This window comes from Phasianus colchicus, chromosome 1, assembly GCF_987193195.1.
Source record: "Phasianus colchicus chromosome 1, bPhaCol1.hap1.1, whole genome shotgun sequence".
NCBI lineage: Eukaryota > Metazoa > Chordata > Aves > Galliformes > Phasianidae > Phasianus > Phasianus colchicus.
This window is the reverse complement of record NC_143436.1, coordinates 90286637-90304389: the sequence shown is the minus strand read 5'-3', so window position 1 is coordinate 90304389 and position 17753 is coordinate 90286637. Positions and strand designations below refer to the sequence as shown.

General features: G+C 43.2%; 1 protein-coding gene across 3 annotated transcripts in view; it reads right to left on the bottom strand.

The window, feature by feature from the left end:
* NECTIN3 (nectin cell adhesion molecule 3) overlaps nucleotides 1-6583 on the bottom strand; it is a 60483-nt gene extending 53900 nt beyond the window's left edge. The window contains exon 1 of one of the 3 annotated variants that reach the window (XM_031613211.2): nucleotides 6050-6583. In XM_031613211.2, coding sequence (XP_031469071.2) covers nucleotides 6050-6230 — 181 coding nt within the window. In that variant the 5' untranslated portion in view covers nucleotides 6231-6583. The remainder of the gene's footprint in view (nucleotides 1-6049) is intronic. The other 2 variants (XM_090152078.1, XM_031613210.2) reach the window with 2 other exon arrangements.
* Nucleotides 6584-17753: the final 11170 nt, after the last annotated feature.

The window sequence follows — 17753 nt, the reverse complement described above, 5'->3', positions numbered from 1 at the left end:
CCAGATGTAAAAACTTGACCAGATCGGTTTCCCACACTTGGGAAAACACTGGGAGCTAGATAGAAGACAACAGCACTTAAGTAGTGCTTTACTGTTTCTCCTATTTTTTTTTTTTTAATTCTACTAGTAACTCAAACTTGACAAGTTTATCAGTAAGCATTCGAAGCAGCCCAAAGTCTAAAAGCTAATTAACAGAAAAGAAAGATGGAGGAAAAATAAAGGATTCATCTATTTGATAGCTTCAAGAAGTTGTTTGTTTCAACTTGACTTGGAAGTTATTGGGCTGTGCTTGAAGCTCCTTAAGACTACAGGCCTAGCTTCTCCAAACCTAACCTAGCTACTAGCCATGAGTTCCCTAGGAGCCTGACTTAAGCATGCCTGCAGCACAGTGCCATCTGCTATTTCACACCTACACTTCTTGCCCTCCACATCCAGGGGAGGAAGACAAGCTCCTTAGCTAAGAGCTTTTTCATCTCTTCTTCCTTTATAGACCAGGAACAATTGTTTTCACTGATGTTGCCTATTACTGCATGATTTGCTGTTTAACTTATTCCCATCTAATTCCCTCCATTTCACCTACATTCACCTATTCTTATCTTTCCTTAACTCTTCTTGGAATTTTTTCCCCCCCAGACTTACACAACACTCTCTCCAATTCTATCATTCTGCTTCCTAATCAGAAAACAGGAAGAGCGTTTACAGTCTTTTTAGCTTATAAAAAGAAGTTTGATCAACCTCTGTTGTGCCTAATTCAGTAACTTGCCATCCCCATCCTCTCAACAAAATGTATTTCTGGTTATGGTCTCTGAGGAACTGAATGCCACTGTTCTCTAAATAAGCACCATTAAAAAAAACTGGATTTTAGATAGGTTACTTACACAAATAACCTCACACATCCCCCCCCCTTCACACAAGAACAAAAGCTTGTAACAAGTGACATAACAAAACAAGAGTAATTAATTGCACCTACACCTGCTCTTCAAGTGTAACTGAGAAAATCTGGCCAGTTAGCACTATTCATAAGGTCCTAAGGAAATTCCTCATGAGAAATTCTGTATCAGTATCTATATGCCACAAAGTTAGTTGGTCATCAGGAAAAAAAAGCATTTAAACAACCTTTAATACAATATAGCCATTCAAAGCTGGAAAGCAGAAATCAGATTACAAATAGTACTAGCAAGAAGCAATCTTACCACAGAGTTCCTCTTTTAAGATGAAATAAACCAGGACTACAGCAGAAGCACATAACACAACCACTCACAGAATGGCTTGGGTTGGAAAGGACCTCAAGGATCAACTCCCAACCATGCGCCATAGATGGGGCTACCAACCTCCAGATCTAGTACTGGACAAGGCTGCCCAGGGCCCCATCCAACCCAGCCTTGAACACCTCCAGGGATGGGGCATCCACAGCCTCTCTGGGCAGCCTGTTCCAGCACCTCACCACACTCTATGGTGAACTTACCCCTGATATTCAATCTAAATCTTCCCTTTTTGAACTTGAAACCATTCCCTTGCCCTATCACTGGCTACCCTTGAAAAATGTTGATTCCCCTCCTTTTTATAATCCTCTTTAAATATGGGGACCAATATAGGCTCTCAGCTCATTGCAGATTTATCTACTCAGTCTGTAGTCATAGATTCCAGTAGAGAATTTGGTTTGCACACAGAAAAAAACAAAGGTTGCCTTCTATCACAATACAGCAGGCCAAGACTAACTCTATAGCAACAATATGGTGTGATATAGGATGGAAAGTAATACTTCTGAGGTCTACTGCTATCCAATAGATAACTGAATTAACTCAAAGAAACCCCACCAACATTTACTTGGAGCACTACAAGTAGTCACTGCTTAGCAAGACTAACTTTATCCAGTCTGTATACCAAGTATTTCAACTGTCTTCTATTCACTGTGGATTTTGTTTCAAAAATTGCAACTTAGACTTCGAAATTGAAAATCTAGAGCTTTCAACTTCTCAGCAGGCTCTAAGAACATCTTCTCATTAGCCTCACACACTGCTTACTAAAATAGAATACCCCCGTGCCCTCTCCCGAGCCAACGCATTTAAATCTGCAAGGCTGCGTACCTTAAAAGCTACAAGCACCTAAAAGATAATCAGCAGATACAGATTCTCTGTAGAGGCAACAGACTTTGCTCCTCCTGTAACAGAACAGTCCTGCTTCCCAATACCATTTGTGAGCAATGCTGCACAAAGGAGTGGGAAATAACAATCGAAACCTGTCTATTTCTGAAAAGGTTGCTTAGTCTTACAAGAAAGGAGTCCTGCTAGAATCCTCATTTGTTCAACACAATCTTCATATTCCATGACATAAGATTAAGTTACTTAAGGAGGCAATGAAGAGAAACATACTGAATCAAGAAATGAGTCAGTCTTTAATGGGTAAACAACCATCACAATACTTTTAGAGTACTCAGTGTTCAGACCTTAACACCTCAAAATAACATTAAATTGCACTTCAACAAGCTTAGGAGCATTCTTGCACACCAGAAGCAAAAATGGTACTTGGTACCCTTGCATCTCATTCATCCTAAAATTTGTGATTGCTCTGACACTGACAGATATAAAGCCTACCACTTGCTTCCACCCTGTCATACAAGTTTTATAATCACTTTGCTATTTCATGCAACATTACAAATATAAAATCTTCCAAAGTTTAAATAGCAGTCAAGTCAATATGATATATTCCATTAAGACGTTAGCATCTATGTTTACTTATTTTGCATTCCTTTTTACATGAGTTTAATTACCACGCTGTAAAAGTGAGCTTCAATAACAAACATACAGAAACAGAACAGAGCTCAGAACTACTCCAAAACTGTATACTGCATATTAAATAGAGTTCTCCCCAGGTAGGAGCTAGACAAATCTCTGGTTTCACCTTAGATGATTCTAAACAAACCAGATTCTCTCTCCCTCTACTTGAGGTAAGTTACTCCTCCCAGCGCAGTTGCTCTGTTTCCTCATGTACGAGTTTCACACCTCCATACCTACCACATAATTGATCAATATTTCACCCTCTACAACCACTATAATCCCTTGTACCCTATCCTTACTCCTCTTAACATTGCTTTATTGAATCTACTAAAACACATCTCTTCCCACCACCTTCAAAAAAAAAAAAAAAGCATATTCCAACATGAATTTCTGAACAACTACACTGTACTTTTTCCCCTTGATGTACATAACAGGCATTTCATTGTTTTCTTGAACTCACCTCAACACCTTACTGAAAAAGCACTATTTACTAATGCAGCTTTATCTGTAATCAAAAATCCAGAAGTCATTTCAGATTCCACAAGCATTCTCTCCTTTCCTTCCCATTTGATTATTTGGGGGGTAATATTTCTCTAAGGAATTGCAGATCAAATCATCACCTCTGACTGTCAAAGCAATTTCATAAAAATTTGGTTTTATACTGGAGCTTCTCCTCTAGGGTTTTTTGGTGGTGCTCTTTCCAATTCTGCCTTTTGCAGGTACTAACAGCCCTGACCAATGAGAAAGAAGAACAGTGATGAAATGTAATCAGCAGCTTTGGGTTCTGTCAACATCTCACCACATTTGAAGTGTACTCACACTAGATGACAAACATCCTCAAAAGTCACACTCACTGTGTAGACCTTTCTCCCTTCATACTTACCTGTGACATTAGGGAGACAACAAAAACTACCGGGGAGAGTTTCAGGGGCAGGAAGAAATGTTACCTAAGCAGTAAGATATTGACCAAAATCTGTCTTCTCCTGCTCCTGACCTCATAGACCACAGGTCATTTGTACTTGAAGATTCCCCCTTCTGTCCACAGATCACACATCAAAACCCTCTGCTTCAAAAGCATTATTTCAAGACAACATTTCAACTTCTGACAGATGTTCTGAAGTGTTATCGGTCAAGTTCACATATGCCAAAAGCAATCTGGGAGGACTGACATCTCATTTACACTCATTAAGACTAAAATAGTAAGCTGCCACATGACACAGCTCTCAACTTCATTGTTACAGCTATCTTCACATTTTTACACGCACAATTAGTTTGGCAAGGTTATATCAAGCCAGCAGCTCCAGCTTTCTCACCTCCAAGGAGCACAAGTCACCCCAACACCTGGTGGTGATGAGTTGCTGCTTGGATTAAATGATCTTTGTGGTCTTCCTCAACCTTTAAAAATTCATGAAAGGGTGAGAGCGATGTGCTAGTGCAAGATATTTGCCAACTCTATGAAAGCTAAGTCTTCAAATCTTAGAGTTTTTGAGATGTAGCATCTTATTAATATAGAGACAATTCGCAACAAATACAAGCAAATACTAATAGAAGTGTCTGCTATTGATCAAGTACTCTGAAGTCTTGTATGTGGAACATTTAACTGTTGAAGGCACGTCAAAGCCAGAGCAGTTGGGTCTATAGCATTTCTTACAACGTTCAGCCAAGTAGCTCCAGAAAACACAGCGTAAGGCAGCACATCTTGTTTCAGTTACTTTCACAGCAGCGTGGTACAATAGCTCATGAACCGTTAAAAAAATAAGACAGACACTGATACAGACACTTAACTCCTCAGCCAAGACATATTCACTGTGTGCAACACAAGAGAAATTTCTGCGGAAGCGCTTCAACTTTTAGACTACTTCTTTAACAAGCATTTCATCTTCTCTAAGGAGTTAGCATCCCAGTGATCTCTGCCTGAGCAGTCTCCTAACCATGCAGAACTCCTGTGTTGCGATGAAGCACTGCAGCCCAACAGAAATGCACGTGAGCACATTAAGTCTCAACAAACTGTAACGGTCACAGGCTCACCGGCAAAGCAAGAAGCGCTGGCAAACTGCTTTTTTTTTCCTCTGAATCAACCCACGGTACACTGAGACCCACCCTTCTGTCTTTCCCACAGCCGCCTTTCTTTAGGGACAGAGAGAACACATGCAATTTCCACATAGTTTCTTCAGCAAACACATGTTTTTAGGCTTAAATTAGTAATAATCATCTATTTCGGAAAGCTACACCATTGCCAGAGGGGGGAGACTATTCCATGCGACAGCACCATCTCGCAGCAGCACTGCCCCAACTCCCTCCCTGAAAAAGCATTTCTCAGCTCCTCCACAGCTGCTTTATGATGGCACGGCTTGCAGGCTGCTCGCAGTATTTTTATCACACCAACCTCCAGAGGCTTCTTCCTAACTTGTTCCTCTTTCCTTCAAGAGGAGAAGGACACGGCACATCCTATAATAAAACATCCTTGCCAACTCCTCATCGCCGCGTTGGGAATACAACGGCAGAACGACGGTTCTCAATGTGCTTTTGAAGGAGAAGAAAAAAAAGCGGCCCCGCCGCTCCCACTGCCATAAAACCACACCGCGCACACGGGCTCCCATGCAATAAAAGAATAACCGCGCCGCGATTTAGTTCCCAACTTCCTCAGTGCCCGCAGAGCGGGAGGGCATGAAGGAGGGAAGGGGGGGTTATGCACAGGGCCCAGCGGCACCTGCCCGGAGGGGCTGTACGCACACGGGATATCCGGAGCCGAGGGGACCGCCGACTTTAACTCCGGGCTGCACGCAGCCAAGGAGGCCAGAAGCCACCTTACACCATAACCAACACCGGCTTCACCCTCGTTCGAGGGAAAGCGACGCAAAGCGGCAGCACGGGGAGACGAGAGGGCACCCCGCGGACACCGACGCCCCCACGCTGCCCGTAGGATGACCGCCACCGCCCGCAGGCAGCGGGGATCGCACCGCGGCGGGAAGCGTCGCTCCGAGCGGCGGCGCACAAACTTCCCCGCCGCGCCCGGGGCAGCGCCGCCGCGGAGCCGACCGCGCCGCAGGGAGGCTGCGGGCAACCGGGAGGGGGCCGCGGCCCGCGCGAGTAACGGTCCCCGCACCGCCGGCGGGGCCCAGCGGCCGCCCCGTTTCGCTCCTGCCGGGCTCCCGCACGAAGTTTCCCCCAACTCTCCCGCAGCCCCCGACCCCGGAGCGGCTCGGGTTTCCCCGCTCCTCCTCTTTCTCCGCCCGCCCCCCCCGCCTCGGGGAGGAAAAAGTTGCACTTACTGCAGCAGAAGCGGGAGAACACCAGTCCCAGCAGCCCCAACCCCGGGGGCAGCGCCGAACCCGCCCGGCGCCGCCGTCTCTGCCACCGCCACCACCGCGGGGAGGCACTGGCCGCTGGAAAAAGTTCCCCACGACCGAGAGGAGCCGGCGAGACGCGAGAAGCGGCTCCGATCGCTGCCATGCTCCGAGCTCGGCTGCTCAGCCGCTCCGGGTCCGGCCGCCGCCTCCCCGCGCCGGGCGCGTTTAGCGGCGAGCAGCGAGCGCTGCACCGCCCCCCGCCCTCCGGAGCTGGGCCACACCACCCCGCCGCGGGGACGGGGGGACGGTCGGGCCCCCACCTCCTCCCCCGCCTCCCGCCTCCTTCCTCCCCGCCCCGGGGCGAATCGCCTCGCCCCACGCTTCCCGCCCCGCTCGGGGACACCGCGAACCGCGTCCGCCTCACGGGGGGTTCCCGTTAGCGATGCGGCCGGCGCGGGGAGCCGGTGGGAGGGGGTGAGGACGGCCTCCCCCGGGGGGGTGTTGGTACGGCCCGCCCCGCCCCCTCCCCCGCCCCGCCCGCCCACCCGCCGCCGCCCCGAGCCGGGCCGGGGGCGCCGCGCTCCTCAGCGGGAGGGGCGGTCCCGCTCGGCTCTTGCCCGCCTTCCCCGTCCCGCCCGGTCCGCTGGGAAAGGAGGAGGTTGCGCCGCGCGAGCTGCCGGCTGCAGTCCGGGTGCCGCGCCTGAGGGCTGCGGTGCGGGCAGGCCGTGCGGGAAGGGAAGGGAAAGGCGCTTCCTTCCTTCCTTCCTTCCTTCATGGGTCGCCGGGGCGGGATCGCGCCACAACCCTCACGGCCGCCCTCAAGCCCTCAGCGTGTGCCCACAAGCGTTGGTCCCCCTCGACACGAACTTCTCCCGGAGCACCGAGGGAGTCCTGAGGGGACGAACGGGCGGGAGCCTGGCAAGACGACGGGGTCCGGAGCGGACGCCGAAGCCCCCCGGGGCTGGGCGGGAGATGGCACCGAGGAACGCCAAATATGGCCCTACGCAGCCCTCGGGGCCCTCGGGGAGTTTCTGTCACACAAGCGGCGGGGATCCTGGGCTGTGGCACGGTGCCCGGCTGTCCCCTGGGTCAGGCTGGTGACGCTGCGAAGGGGGAAAGGGCCTCAAGCCCCTGCCTGAGGTCCCCGGGGCCCGTCTCAGGCTGGCTGGCACCGGGTCGGTCGGCTGGTGGTGGCTCTTAGAGGCAGCGCAGCTTTGCTGCTGCATCCCCGCACCGAACTGAATGGGCGCAGTGTTGCCGGGTGCACCCCTACATCGGGTATCCCCGTGCAGGAGCTTGAAAGAATAAGGCTGTCAGTGGTGTTTTTACAATCTGGATATGCTTTTTCATCTCAGATGCGTTATCATTGCAAGAGTGCAAGAAAAGTATTGAATGGCCAATTATCCTATACCTGGTGCTAAGATGTCCACTGGCAATGGGTTCCCTATAAGCCCACGGATCACATAATCACAGAATCTGAGGTGTTGGAAAGGACCTCTGGAGATTATCAAATCCAACCCACCTGCTAATGCAGGATCATTACAGGAAAGCATTTAGGTTGGTCTTGAATTCACCTCCGGAGAAGGAGACCACCGTACAGTGAAATATTAGATCATTTCCTTCAGTGGTGGGCACAAACTGCAGTTTCTCCCCGAGCCATGCATGGCTAAGCTTATCAGATGCTCACAAAGGAATGTTCATCCAGTCCTCAGCTATGCAGAACGTTTGCCAGTTAACTGCCCTCATTAGTTTGTAGCTGTGAAACAAAACCAAATTCAGACAAAGAGTTACTGAGGCAAACTGTTAGCAGTGATGAATGTTGTACATTCTTCACCATTTTGGAGGGCAAACAAACATAACTGAGAGTACTCTCAGAGTTTTGTCAATTCGATTTGATTCCCAAAGTCCGGAGTTCAGCTCATATGAAATTCTCAAACCAGTTTCACCTGGGACTGGGATTCCAGTCTATGCAGGTGGTGCATAGGATCTTGTCCAAAACTGTATCAACAACTTTTGGGGACAGCTTGCTTAAAGGAAAAAGGAATATGCAGTGGAGTGGTCTTCCCACTGCTGAAGCTTCAAAGTCTGATCATTTCATCTGTTGCTGGAATCTTTGCCGTTTTGATTCCATGGAAACCAGTATATCCCTCCACGCCAATAAATCTGGATAAATATAATACTGAATTAATCATTAGAGTCTAATTTGTTTTTATACTTCGAGCCTTTTTACATGCGAAAATTGATGAGCTATCTGCTATAGCAGAATAATTTACATTAATACAGCTTTGCTGATATAACATTCCAGGTAGATGTATTAATTGTGCATAATTATTCCATTTCCCTGCATAGACAAGTCCTATATAGATAAATCCTTAAATCTCCTTTTATACTTAACAATCGAATCAAATTACATCTCATAATTACATTTACACCAAGTTCAAGGCACTCTTAAGCTGGGCAGGAAATATAATGGGGCCGTAGTGTAACTGAAAGTGCAACCCTTAAAATCCTATTTGTGGCAGCTATAATCTAATTGTCATCTGCTATATTATTTTCATTTCTACTCATTCCAAAGTAAGAAAAGGCATAAATTCCATTAAAGCGAAATGTTTTGAAGGGCTAACACCAAAATATGTGCATCTATTCACCGTGGCTAAGGAAGCAAATGCAGTTTGTCATGTTTCAGCAGAACTGTGCCCAGTCTGTATGTAACTGCTGCTAGTGCCAGGTTCAGCACTGTTGTAATCAGGCATCCTGGGGACTTTGTGATAGGAAAGGAAATTTGACTTCATGACATCAAGGCTAAATTTGGCTCTCCGATGCTTAGAACACTCCTGAAGGTATGATGCTGCAAACAATTAATCCTGCATATTATTGAATAAATGCATATAGGACACACTGGCTCACTTCTTGCAATTCCATTGTTACTGGCATATTTTCTCATAAAGAGATGTTTTTTTTCCAAAGCTGGCAACAGTCCTGTTCGAAAGCATCTTTGTGCTGCAGAGACACAAAGGACCAGACTCTCTTTCCAGCCCGCTTTCCCCCCTTCCCGTTTCCCTACCCCCACCATTGTACACCCACCTGCCCTTCCCCCCGTGAAGAAAAGCCCTTCCCCTTCATTTAGGCCGGGTTTTTGGCAAGGCTTCTCCTCTCTGTTCTTAACCCTTGTGGTCATTTGAAAACAAAGTTCTGAAGCAGTGTGAAATTAACTTATATGCATAACATTTGAAGTGACGGCACAAATTCCCGCTGGAATGAAGGGCCATTCACTTCAGTGGGAATTTGTAAATAGATTTGCAACAGAACCAATGCGCTTTTCTGAAAACTCTCGCTGCCATTCTCATGGATGGGACGGGGCCTCCCTAGCAATGTTTCTGCACCACCACCCATTATGGCCTTTTAAAATAAAAATACAATGAAACAGCCCAATAGAAAACCTGCCCTTTTCCCCGCACTATCCGCTGGATGAGACATTTTGCCTGCTGCTGGGTAGAGGGTCTGTGATTTGCTATCAGGTGCTTGCATTTCCACAGAGAGAGAGACCATCACTACACCTTTACTGAAGTTGGAGTCATCATGTCTCTGTCCACGCAAAACTCCAGATGGGGTTAACAGTGCTGTATGGAGACAGATGTCTGTCCAATTCCTGCTCCAGGAAGCCACGGAAATGCATCTCTGCAGGCATGATTGATGCCAGTTCCAGAAGGGTCAAAGGTGCAGAGAACGTGGGCTGCATATTTATCTGCATGCATCTCGCATCTCTACTGTGGGCTCAGTGCTCTGGTCGTCCATGAACTTGTTTGGGAAGGGCTTAGAAGGGCTCCTCGCAATGTACAAAGTTTTGTTTATTGCTTTTGAAATGCCCTCTTAATAGTGCTGGGTATGCTTAGGAATCTTTGGGCAAAGGATACTCTATAACCACACTTCTTACTAAAAGAGATGACTAAAACTAGAAATAAATTCTAAAGTTGGATTATTCTTACTTTTTTTTTCCTGCTTTCTGCATACAGTATGATGCAGAATGGTTTGTTATGCCATCTTATAGAAAATTCAATCACAATATTTTGATTTAAATCATAAGCAAGCTTAGCCAAGAACAACATACATACAGTTGTATCATATATGATGTTTAAAAAATCCATTTGCCAAATATTTTATTAATCGAACATGGCATTTAAATCTTGTACCTTTAAGGAGAAGTCTGAGTGACTGACTCCCTCTGTATTGCAGAATGCTACTAAGAAAACTTCGGTTCTCCTGCACGCAGAGCAACCCTGTTCTCATCTGTTAGTGCAAGACCTTTTCTGTGTCTCGACAAAGTCTGAGAGCTCATTCTTCATTTCACAACATAGTAAAGTAGGTCCCGACAGTAATTATCCCTAACCTTACGTTTCATATCCGTGGTCAGATGTACACATCATCCCCTCTTCAATTAAATGGAGAGTTCCGTTGTCTCAGCCAAGAGGTTTTAGACTCCCAGCCAAACAAGCAAATTCCTTATCCATTTCTGACAGGCAAAAAAAAAAAGTAGGCAAGGTCCGGTTTGCAGTTACATCTCTCTGATTACCGCTTACATCCCTGAGAAAGAGGACAGAAAACATAAGGATTCCTCTTGGAAGAACGCTTGCAAGCCAGACAATGCTTCCTCTGTTTTCTTTCTGCTCTGCTTCCCTTTACTGTAATCTCTTGCTCTCTTTCTGTGAGCCTGTTTTCTGTGCTTTCTCTCTCTTCATCTTTAACTATTTAGGTGTACTTACACAGATACGTACATATGATATTTTACATTACTAAGTACAGAAATACCCCTTGATTAATTTGTAGCTGTGTAGACAAACGCACAGCTTGTGTATATCATTTTGAAACGATCACATTTCCTTCCAAGACACAAGCAGTAGATATTTAAGATGATCAAAAAGAGAACATGGGAAGTTTGTCACTCAAAGTAGTCCCGATGCTACGTGAGAGGATGCTTGCCATCCCTCTCAATGTTTTGCTCGTGGCTCAAGGAATCTGCTTTCTTGCTGGGTCAAAAAGAGCAAAGATTAATTCCTGGGGAAAAAAAAAATGTTTATCCCAGTGAGGTCACAATTTCATCGTGCATGCCGACCTTTCACGGTGATCTTCTCATTGTTTCTATTCACTGACATAGTCCCAGCTCCAGCAAGAGCTTAGCTCTTGATTCAAGGAAAAAGCAGTTTTTGCATTCATTTTAATGGGATCTTTTATTCATTTTTAGTATCATTACTGTTACACCAGCTTTACTTAATTATGAGAGAAGAAGCAGGCTTACAATTCCCCAGAGAAATTTTCTGTGGTTTTTTTTTCTTCTTAGACTTAGTCTCTTTGTCTTCTCAGCCTCTCCTCCCTTAGTCTTTTAATTTTCCTTGAGTGTACTTATACTTAGCTTAGAAATAAGCACATTTTCATGAGATTTTAACTGCTGTAAGTGGTGTAGTCTTATTTTTTTCTTTCCCATCATCTTTTCCTCTGTGTTCTGATCTCTAGATCCAACAGGTATTCCTCAGGAGCGGGGTTCATGAACCCAAAGGTTGTGCCTGCGTCTGTCCTAGGAACACAGCTTGTATATGTAATATAAGAAAAATGAATCAGGGTAAGGTCACAAGGCAACTGCAGTAATATATATATTCCTGCTGTTTACATCCTCGTTTTATACTTGCAACCATATTAACTTCTGCAAATTCAAAGACCTGCAAAAGGTTGAAATATGCCATGGTTCAGTAAGAAAATTTCACCTTAACTATACCTGTAGATTTCTGCTATATTAAGCATTAAGCCCACATACTTTGCAGGTTCTACGATGGCATTTTTGAATGTATGTCAGAATTAGTGTTGGCCTGAAACTAAATTAAGGTTTCAGTCTCTGAATAATTTTTAAGTATATTTTCAGTCCTTTACAGATCAGGTCTTTTAAAACTCTGAGTGGGAAAGAGAAGTGTGTATTAATTTTAGACAGCTATTTTTACACTTGTGTAATTGAATTCAGAATTTGCCCTTCTGCCTTCAACCTGAAAAGAGTAGCCTAGAAGGTGCCAACATGCCTTTGATCCTTTGAAAAAGATTTGTAAACTGAAGAAATCTTATTAAACTTTAAAAACTAGTCTCTGTGCACTGAGTGCTTCATTTCTATATAGCTTTGTAATAGATGCCCTTATAGACAGTTCTCAGTACGATATGATACGATATGATACAATATGATAATCTCTACTTTAACATGAGCAATTGTTGGTCTGTCTCAAGGTGTGCCTTTGAATCAGGGGATGAACACTGGTCAACAAAGAAAACATTACTGAAATTGAGCTCTTCATTTACATCATATCTTCTGCCACTTAAATTATTCCCATGTAGAAAAGAAAGATGCATTTATACAGGTATGAATAGCCTTTTTTTTTCCTGTACAGAAAAGAGTGCTTTTATTGATAATAACTGCATCTAAATTGCATTTATGTAATGCTTTTACTTCATATCAAACCTGTTATGCAACAACCAAAAATCTGTGTAGATTAAGGGCTCGTGAGCAGTGAATTTTTTCTTTGGTGGTCCAGCCAAAACGTGGGAAGAAAAAAAAAACAACAACAACATTAATCTGTGCAAAAAAGAGAATATGGTTTTTTTAATGAACATTCTGTCCCCTTCAAATTAGGTCAGTTTCTGGACAAAAGCACCTTTTAAATGTGAAGAATCAGTGTTTGGAAATATTTACCATCTCATTGTTTCAGTTCTCCAGAACTGGACACTTCTACTATTTGCTGGAAGCTGTCCAAAATTCACATTTTCCAATTCTGTGAAAATTAGGTTTGTCTATAGCAGCGGGGCTGGAACTAGATGATGCTAAAGGTGCCTTCCAACCCAAGCCATTCTATGATTATTTTGTCAGAAGCAAGGCAGGAGAACACAAGGATACATCTACACCTTACAGAAGGGTTCACAAGGTCTCAGAATTTTTTTCTTTGAATGTATTGTAATCTGCTCAAAAAGGATTAAATAACCCAAAAGAGGCTATGCTGCAATGAAAATACAGAAGTCTATTTTAAGCTGATGCTGAACAATCATTTTGAAGGAATATTTTATTCCAGGTGTACAGTACCGAGAGACCCAACTTGCTTATAATTCTTCCTTTAATAGACACAATCAAGGAAGAATACAGACTAAATTGGTAGAAAGCATACGTGTAGCTTTAGGTAGGAGAACCCAACAGCAAGAAAGGAAACTTGCACTGAATTGTATGTGCATGTAAATACCTTGCTAAACAAGGACTGTAAAATGTATTTTTCCTGCCCATAAACTCACACCTGCTAATACACCTTGTAAAATTAGTTGCATCCTCAATAATACCCTTCAGCAATGAGTTCCAAGGTCTAATTATATGTTTGATTATATATTTTCTGTCAGCTCATTTACATCCAACTACAATCAACAGCATGTCAGCTGGGATCAATTCTTTGACAGTGATTTTATTATAGTTTCTGTGTAATCGTACTTTGGTATATCCACCCTGTTCCCACCCGTGAGCATATGGTATCTTCTTTTATGCATCTGAATTAGAGACAAGCACCAGCATTAAATATGAATCTCTTGGCTTTTGACGGTTGCCAGTCCTCAAGTTGTTTGCAAATGTTTTTGATATCAATTTCACTTCTGTACCACAAGTGCTTTGTTAACATCTGCCCTGCAGCAGATGATCATTTTTATTTACTGATTTATTCATATATCTATATTGTGGTGTGAAAACATATTCGTAACTCTTGGGCTTTAATCTGTGGAAGGAATACAACATAATGAAACACAGCCTTGCTTTGCACTTGAAAGGAAAAATGCATTATTTCTTTGTTTTTCAAGGTAATCCCACGTATAATAGGTAGCATAGCCGTAATAAGATCAGTTCTTTGTTGAAATTCTCCTTCCCTCAGCCAAAGAGCCATGCTTTCTCACACATCTATAGTCTATCAAATGTTCTTGGAGGATCTTTTTGCACCGGATGCTATCTTGTTTCTCTTTGTGCTTCAGATTAGCTCCCTAAACATTTTGACACACACAAAGAATTATGCCAACTAGTAACTGACATATCCTGTTTTTCAGACTTTTTCTTCCAAAGTTGCCCAGTCGTGCAGAGCCACAACAGTGGCTGAGTTCACTTTGTCATTAATGAGAGCTTAACGTCCCATTATCTTATGCTTCTGCAGTGTATGTACGTGGATAAAATTGCATGACTTTGTGTTAAATCTGTTCGTATGTTAGCTCTATATACCGAGATAAGTGACAAAAGTCTCTGAGTATTTACATCTTGGTTGTGTAAATGATTGCATGTGGTCATGGAAGGGCAGCATCCAGCTCATAAGTTGTGTTTTCCAAGAAGACTCCACGTTCCTACCAAAGATTTGCCTTTAGCTTTGAGTGAGCTGTGATTTTCATTTAATTGTTTCAAGCTGAATGGCCATTTGATGTTAGTTTTAGTGACGCTGTGTAGTTTTGGGTTTTTTTTTTTTAGTCAGAAAATGTGTGCGAGTTTAAATCAAAACTTCCCATTAAAATGCATGTACCAGTTCAGAAATACTGAAATTTCCAGTGGGAGAGGTGTCTAAGAGTGAACAGTAGCTTTGCAGGACAGCTGTGCAAACCCCTGGGCCTTTTTGCTGAAATACGCTTGCTAGATGAGACCACTTAAGTAGACAGACAAACATGAACTGGTAAAGGAAGAAGTCACTGATGTGTTCACATGAGGATTCACATGCAGAGGTGCTACTTGAAGTCCATGTGCAGCTTCTGGCTTGGGCAAGAAAGGAGATGAGGCTGAGTGGTGAAGTAATGTGGAAAACAAGCAGCAGGAAGGCTGGCTTTCAGGGGCAGCACTGTTAAGTGTAGGTTATCAGTAGACAAACTGAAAAAGGCCTACTAGGTTACTTCCATTAAAGTGAAATACTGTTTCTTATTCAGCTGTTATGACTGTGTCTATTGTTCCTGCTCCATTTTAGAGTGAATATTTTTATTCTTTTATTGTTATAACAGCAAGGATAGATTTTTTTTTTTTCACTTACTGGAGAAGCTACCAGAAAGTGTAGTTGTAAAGTGACCAAAATTGTTCACACCAGTGAGTGTAATTTGGCAAATAATTATGACTGAAAAAATATGGAAGCAGTATAAAAAGATCTGAAATGTTTCATTTCAGAAACACCAACTGCTTATTTTGACATTTTTTAATGAATCATTTTGGCTTTTCCTTTCTCCTTCAAACAACATTTTTTACCGGTAAGTTGTGTACATTTTTTAAGGAAGAAAGAATTAGGGATACATTTTCTGAGAACAAAATGGAACATTTAAATGAAAAACACGCAAAACGTTCTTTTTTATTTCAGTGGAGCAGACAATTTTATCCTTAGTTTTCTATCTAACAAAAAAATCATCATTTTCTCTGCTGCATTATTAATGACTGTAGATGTCAATAACCCAATGTATGCATCTCAGATTATACCTACTTCCTTCCTCTTGGAAGGAAGAAGAAAAACAACAGAACTCTGTGTCAGTGCCATTGTATATTTTCATAACGCTGTCATGCCACACAAAGAAATAAAGAAATAAAGGTAGCTACACCATTTGTGAGTACATGACTGTCCAGACAAGATCCTGAGAGCCGATGCATATTAGCAGAAGAGCTCTGCAGAAGCCTGGTTCTGCCATATGTGGCAGCTTTGCAGGAACAGCTGTCATAGCAAGGACCTCATCAAAAGCCCAGAGTTCTTTGCAAGACTGGCTTAAAGCCATACAATATATATAGTTATAAGGAAAGGCGTGGGCTTTTTTTATTTCCTCCAGTCTTGGAGATGTGCTGAAGAAGCAGAACGGGACAGCTACAGAAGTAGAAAGCCTGATGTGCTCAAGAGTGAATTTCTGGAAGATGTGTTTGAAATACACCAGAGCCATGTTTTAGAGCTTTGGCATGGGAGCACAATGTGCAGATCTCATAAACAGGGTAAAGAAGAGTTAAGATGCATGGCACAATTCCAGGGTATACAAGTGTTAAGTATTAAAGAAGCTGTGCTGATGCAGAAGAAAAAAGGGGGTTGGACCATGTTCTTTCAGTTATTATTATTATTTTTTTATGAATTGTTGTAAAGCTGATCCAGTGATGCTCCACCAAGCATCTGTTGGCTCCTGATACAGCACAGAAACCCTCAATGCAGAATTCTCATGAAATGGCGAGGCTCAGGGACCCTGTGATAGGCCCTTGTGCAGAATGGCTGTGTTACCCTATTCTACTGAGTGTCGCCATACTGCATTCTTCCAACTCTTCCTCCTGTATTACAGCAAAAAAAAATAGCTATTTTGTAACTGCTTAATGCAAGCTCCTTTGTAAATTGAAATGGCTCTATATCCCCCTGGGTTATCAGTAGTAAATTGAAGTTTGCATGTGCCAACTCTTTCACATCTGTGTGTAAAGAAAACTGAGGGGATTAGTCTTAATACCTTAGAGCTAGATAAATATTTACTGAGTTTGATTCTGTCATCCTTTCATGGCCAACACTAAGTACAAGGTGACAGCAGGACTACTGAAAATATACAAACAGTATTAATTATGTTTTTTCTCCGTTTTCAAACCACAGAATCCACTTTCACGCCATACTTTGATTTTACATTTATCTCAGGTGAAATAATGGCTTCTTGTCACTTGTGACGCTGTCATGTCTCGTATGTGTTTCTGAAATATAATGCTCAGTTTACCTATTTAGATATGCCTTTTTGAAGATCTACAGCAGAAATTTACCGCCACAGCAGCCGCAGCCAAGCATCTTCTGCAAAATCCTTCCCATTCTGGAAATCCAAACTAACCATTGGTCACTCCAAACAAGAATCTGAACATTCAAAATCTGATCTCCTGGTAGCAAGAAGAACTTATTTTTAGCTCCCCACATAAGGTTCAGCTGATAGTCAGAATCATTTAGAATAGATACTAGTGGTATTGGAATACCAAATACCCGTAAATGCATAACTTTCTGATACATGAGTAAAAATCACAAACTTACTGAAGAAACAGAGAACAGTGACTTTTGCATTATTCACTTTCATGCATGATTACTATAATTCACTGAACCTGCAGCTTTATGTGAGAATGACAAGTAAAATTACTATGTTGTAAATGTAGCACCTTATGCTGATTAGCATCAGACTTTTGCAAGTAGAAGAGATTCTTGCCTCTTTCCTTCCTTTGGCTCCAGACCATCTCCAAAGTCTGCTGAAGGCCTCAGACGTAATCCTCTGAGTAATTAATGGATCAAGTCTCAGCTACACAACAGATCTGGTTGCAGTCTTTGAATGTCTGAGACAGCTACTTCATTTTGGGGGGGGGGAGGGTGAAGCAGAGCACTGAGCTAGAGAAGCTGCTTTCTAGCTCCTATGGACTGTATACCCATGACATATCCAGATGTCATTGGAAAATCTTGCAAAAGAGCTTGGCAATGCCAACGTAGTTGATGGCTAACCTCCTTTTGGAAAGGAATAGCAATCTTCCTTAGATGACATGGTTTCACGACAGCCTTGAAACTTCCAAAAAAAAAACTTTTTCTTTTAATAAACAGTGCAGCCTTCTCTCTTCTCCCAGTATAAAAAGCATGAGAGTATTAATCTAATGAAAAGTAAATGTATTTTCACCATGCTGGATCTTCTCCACAGA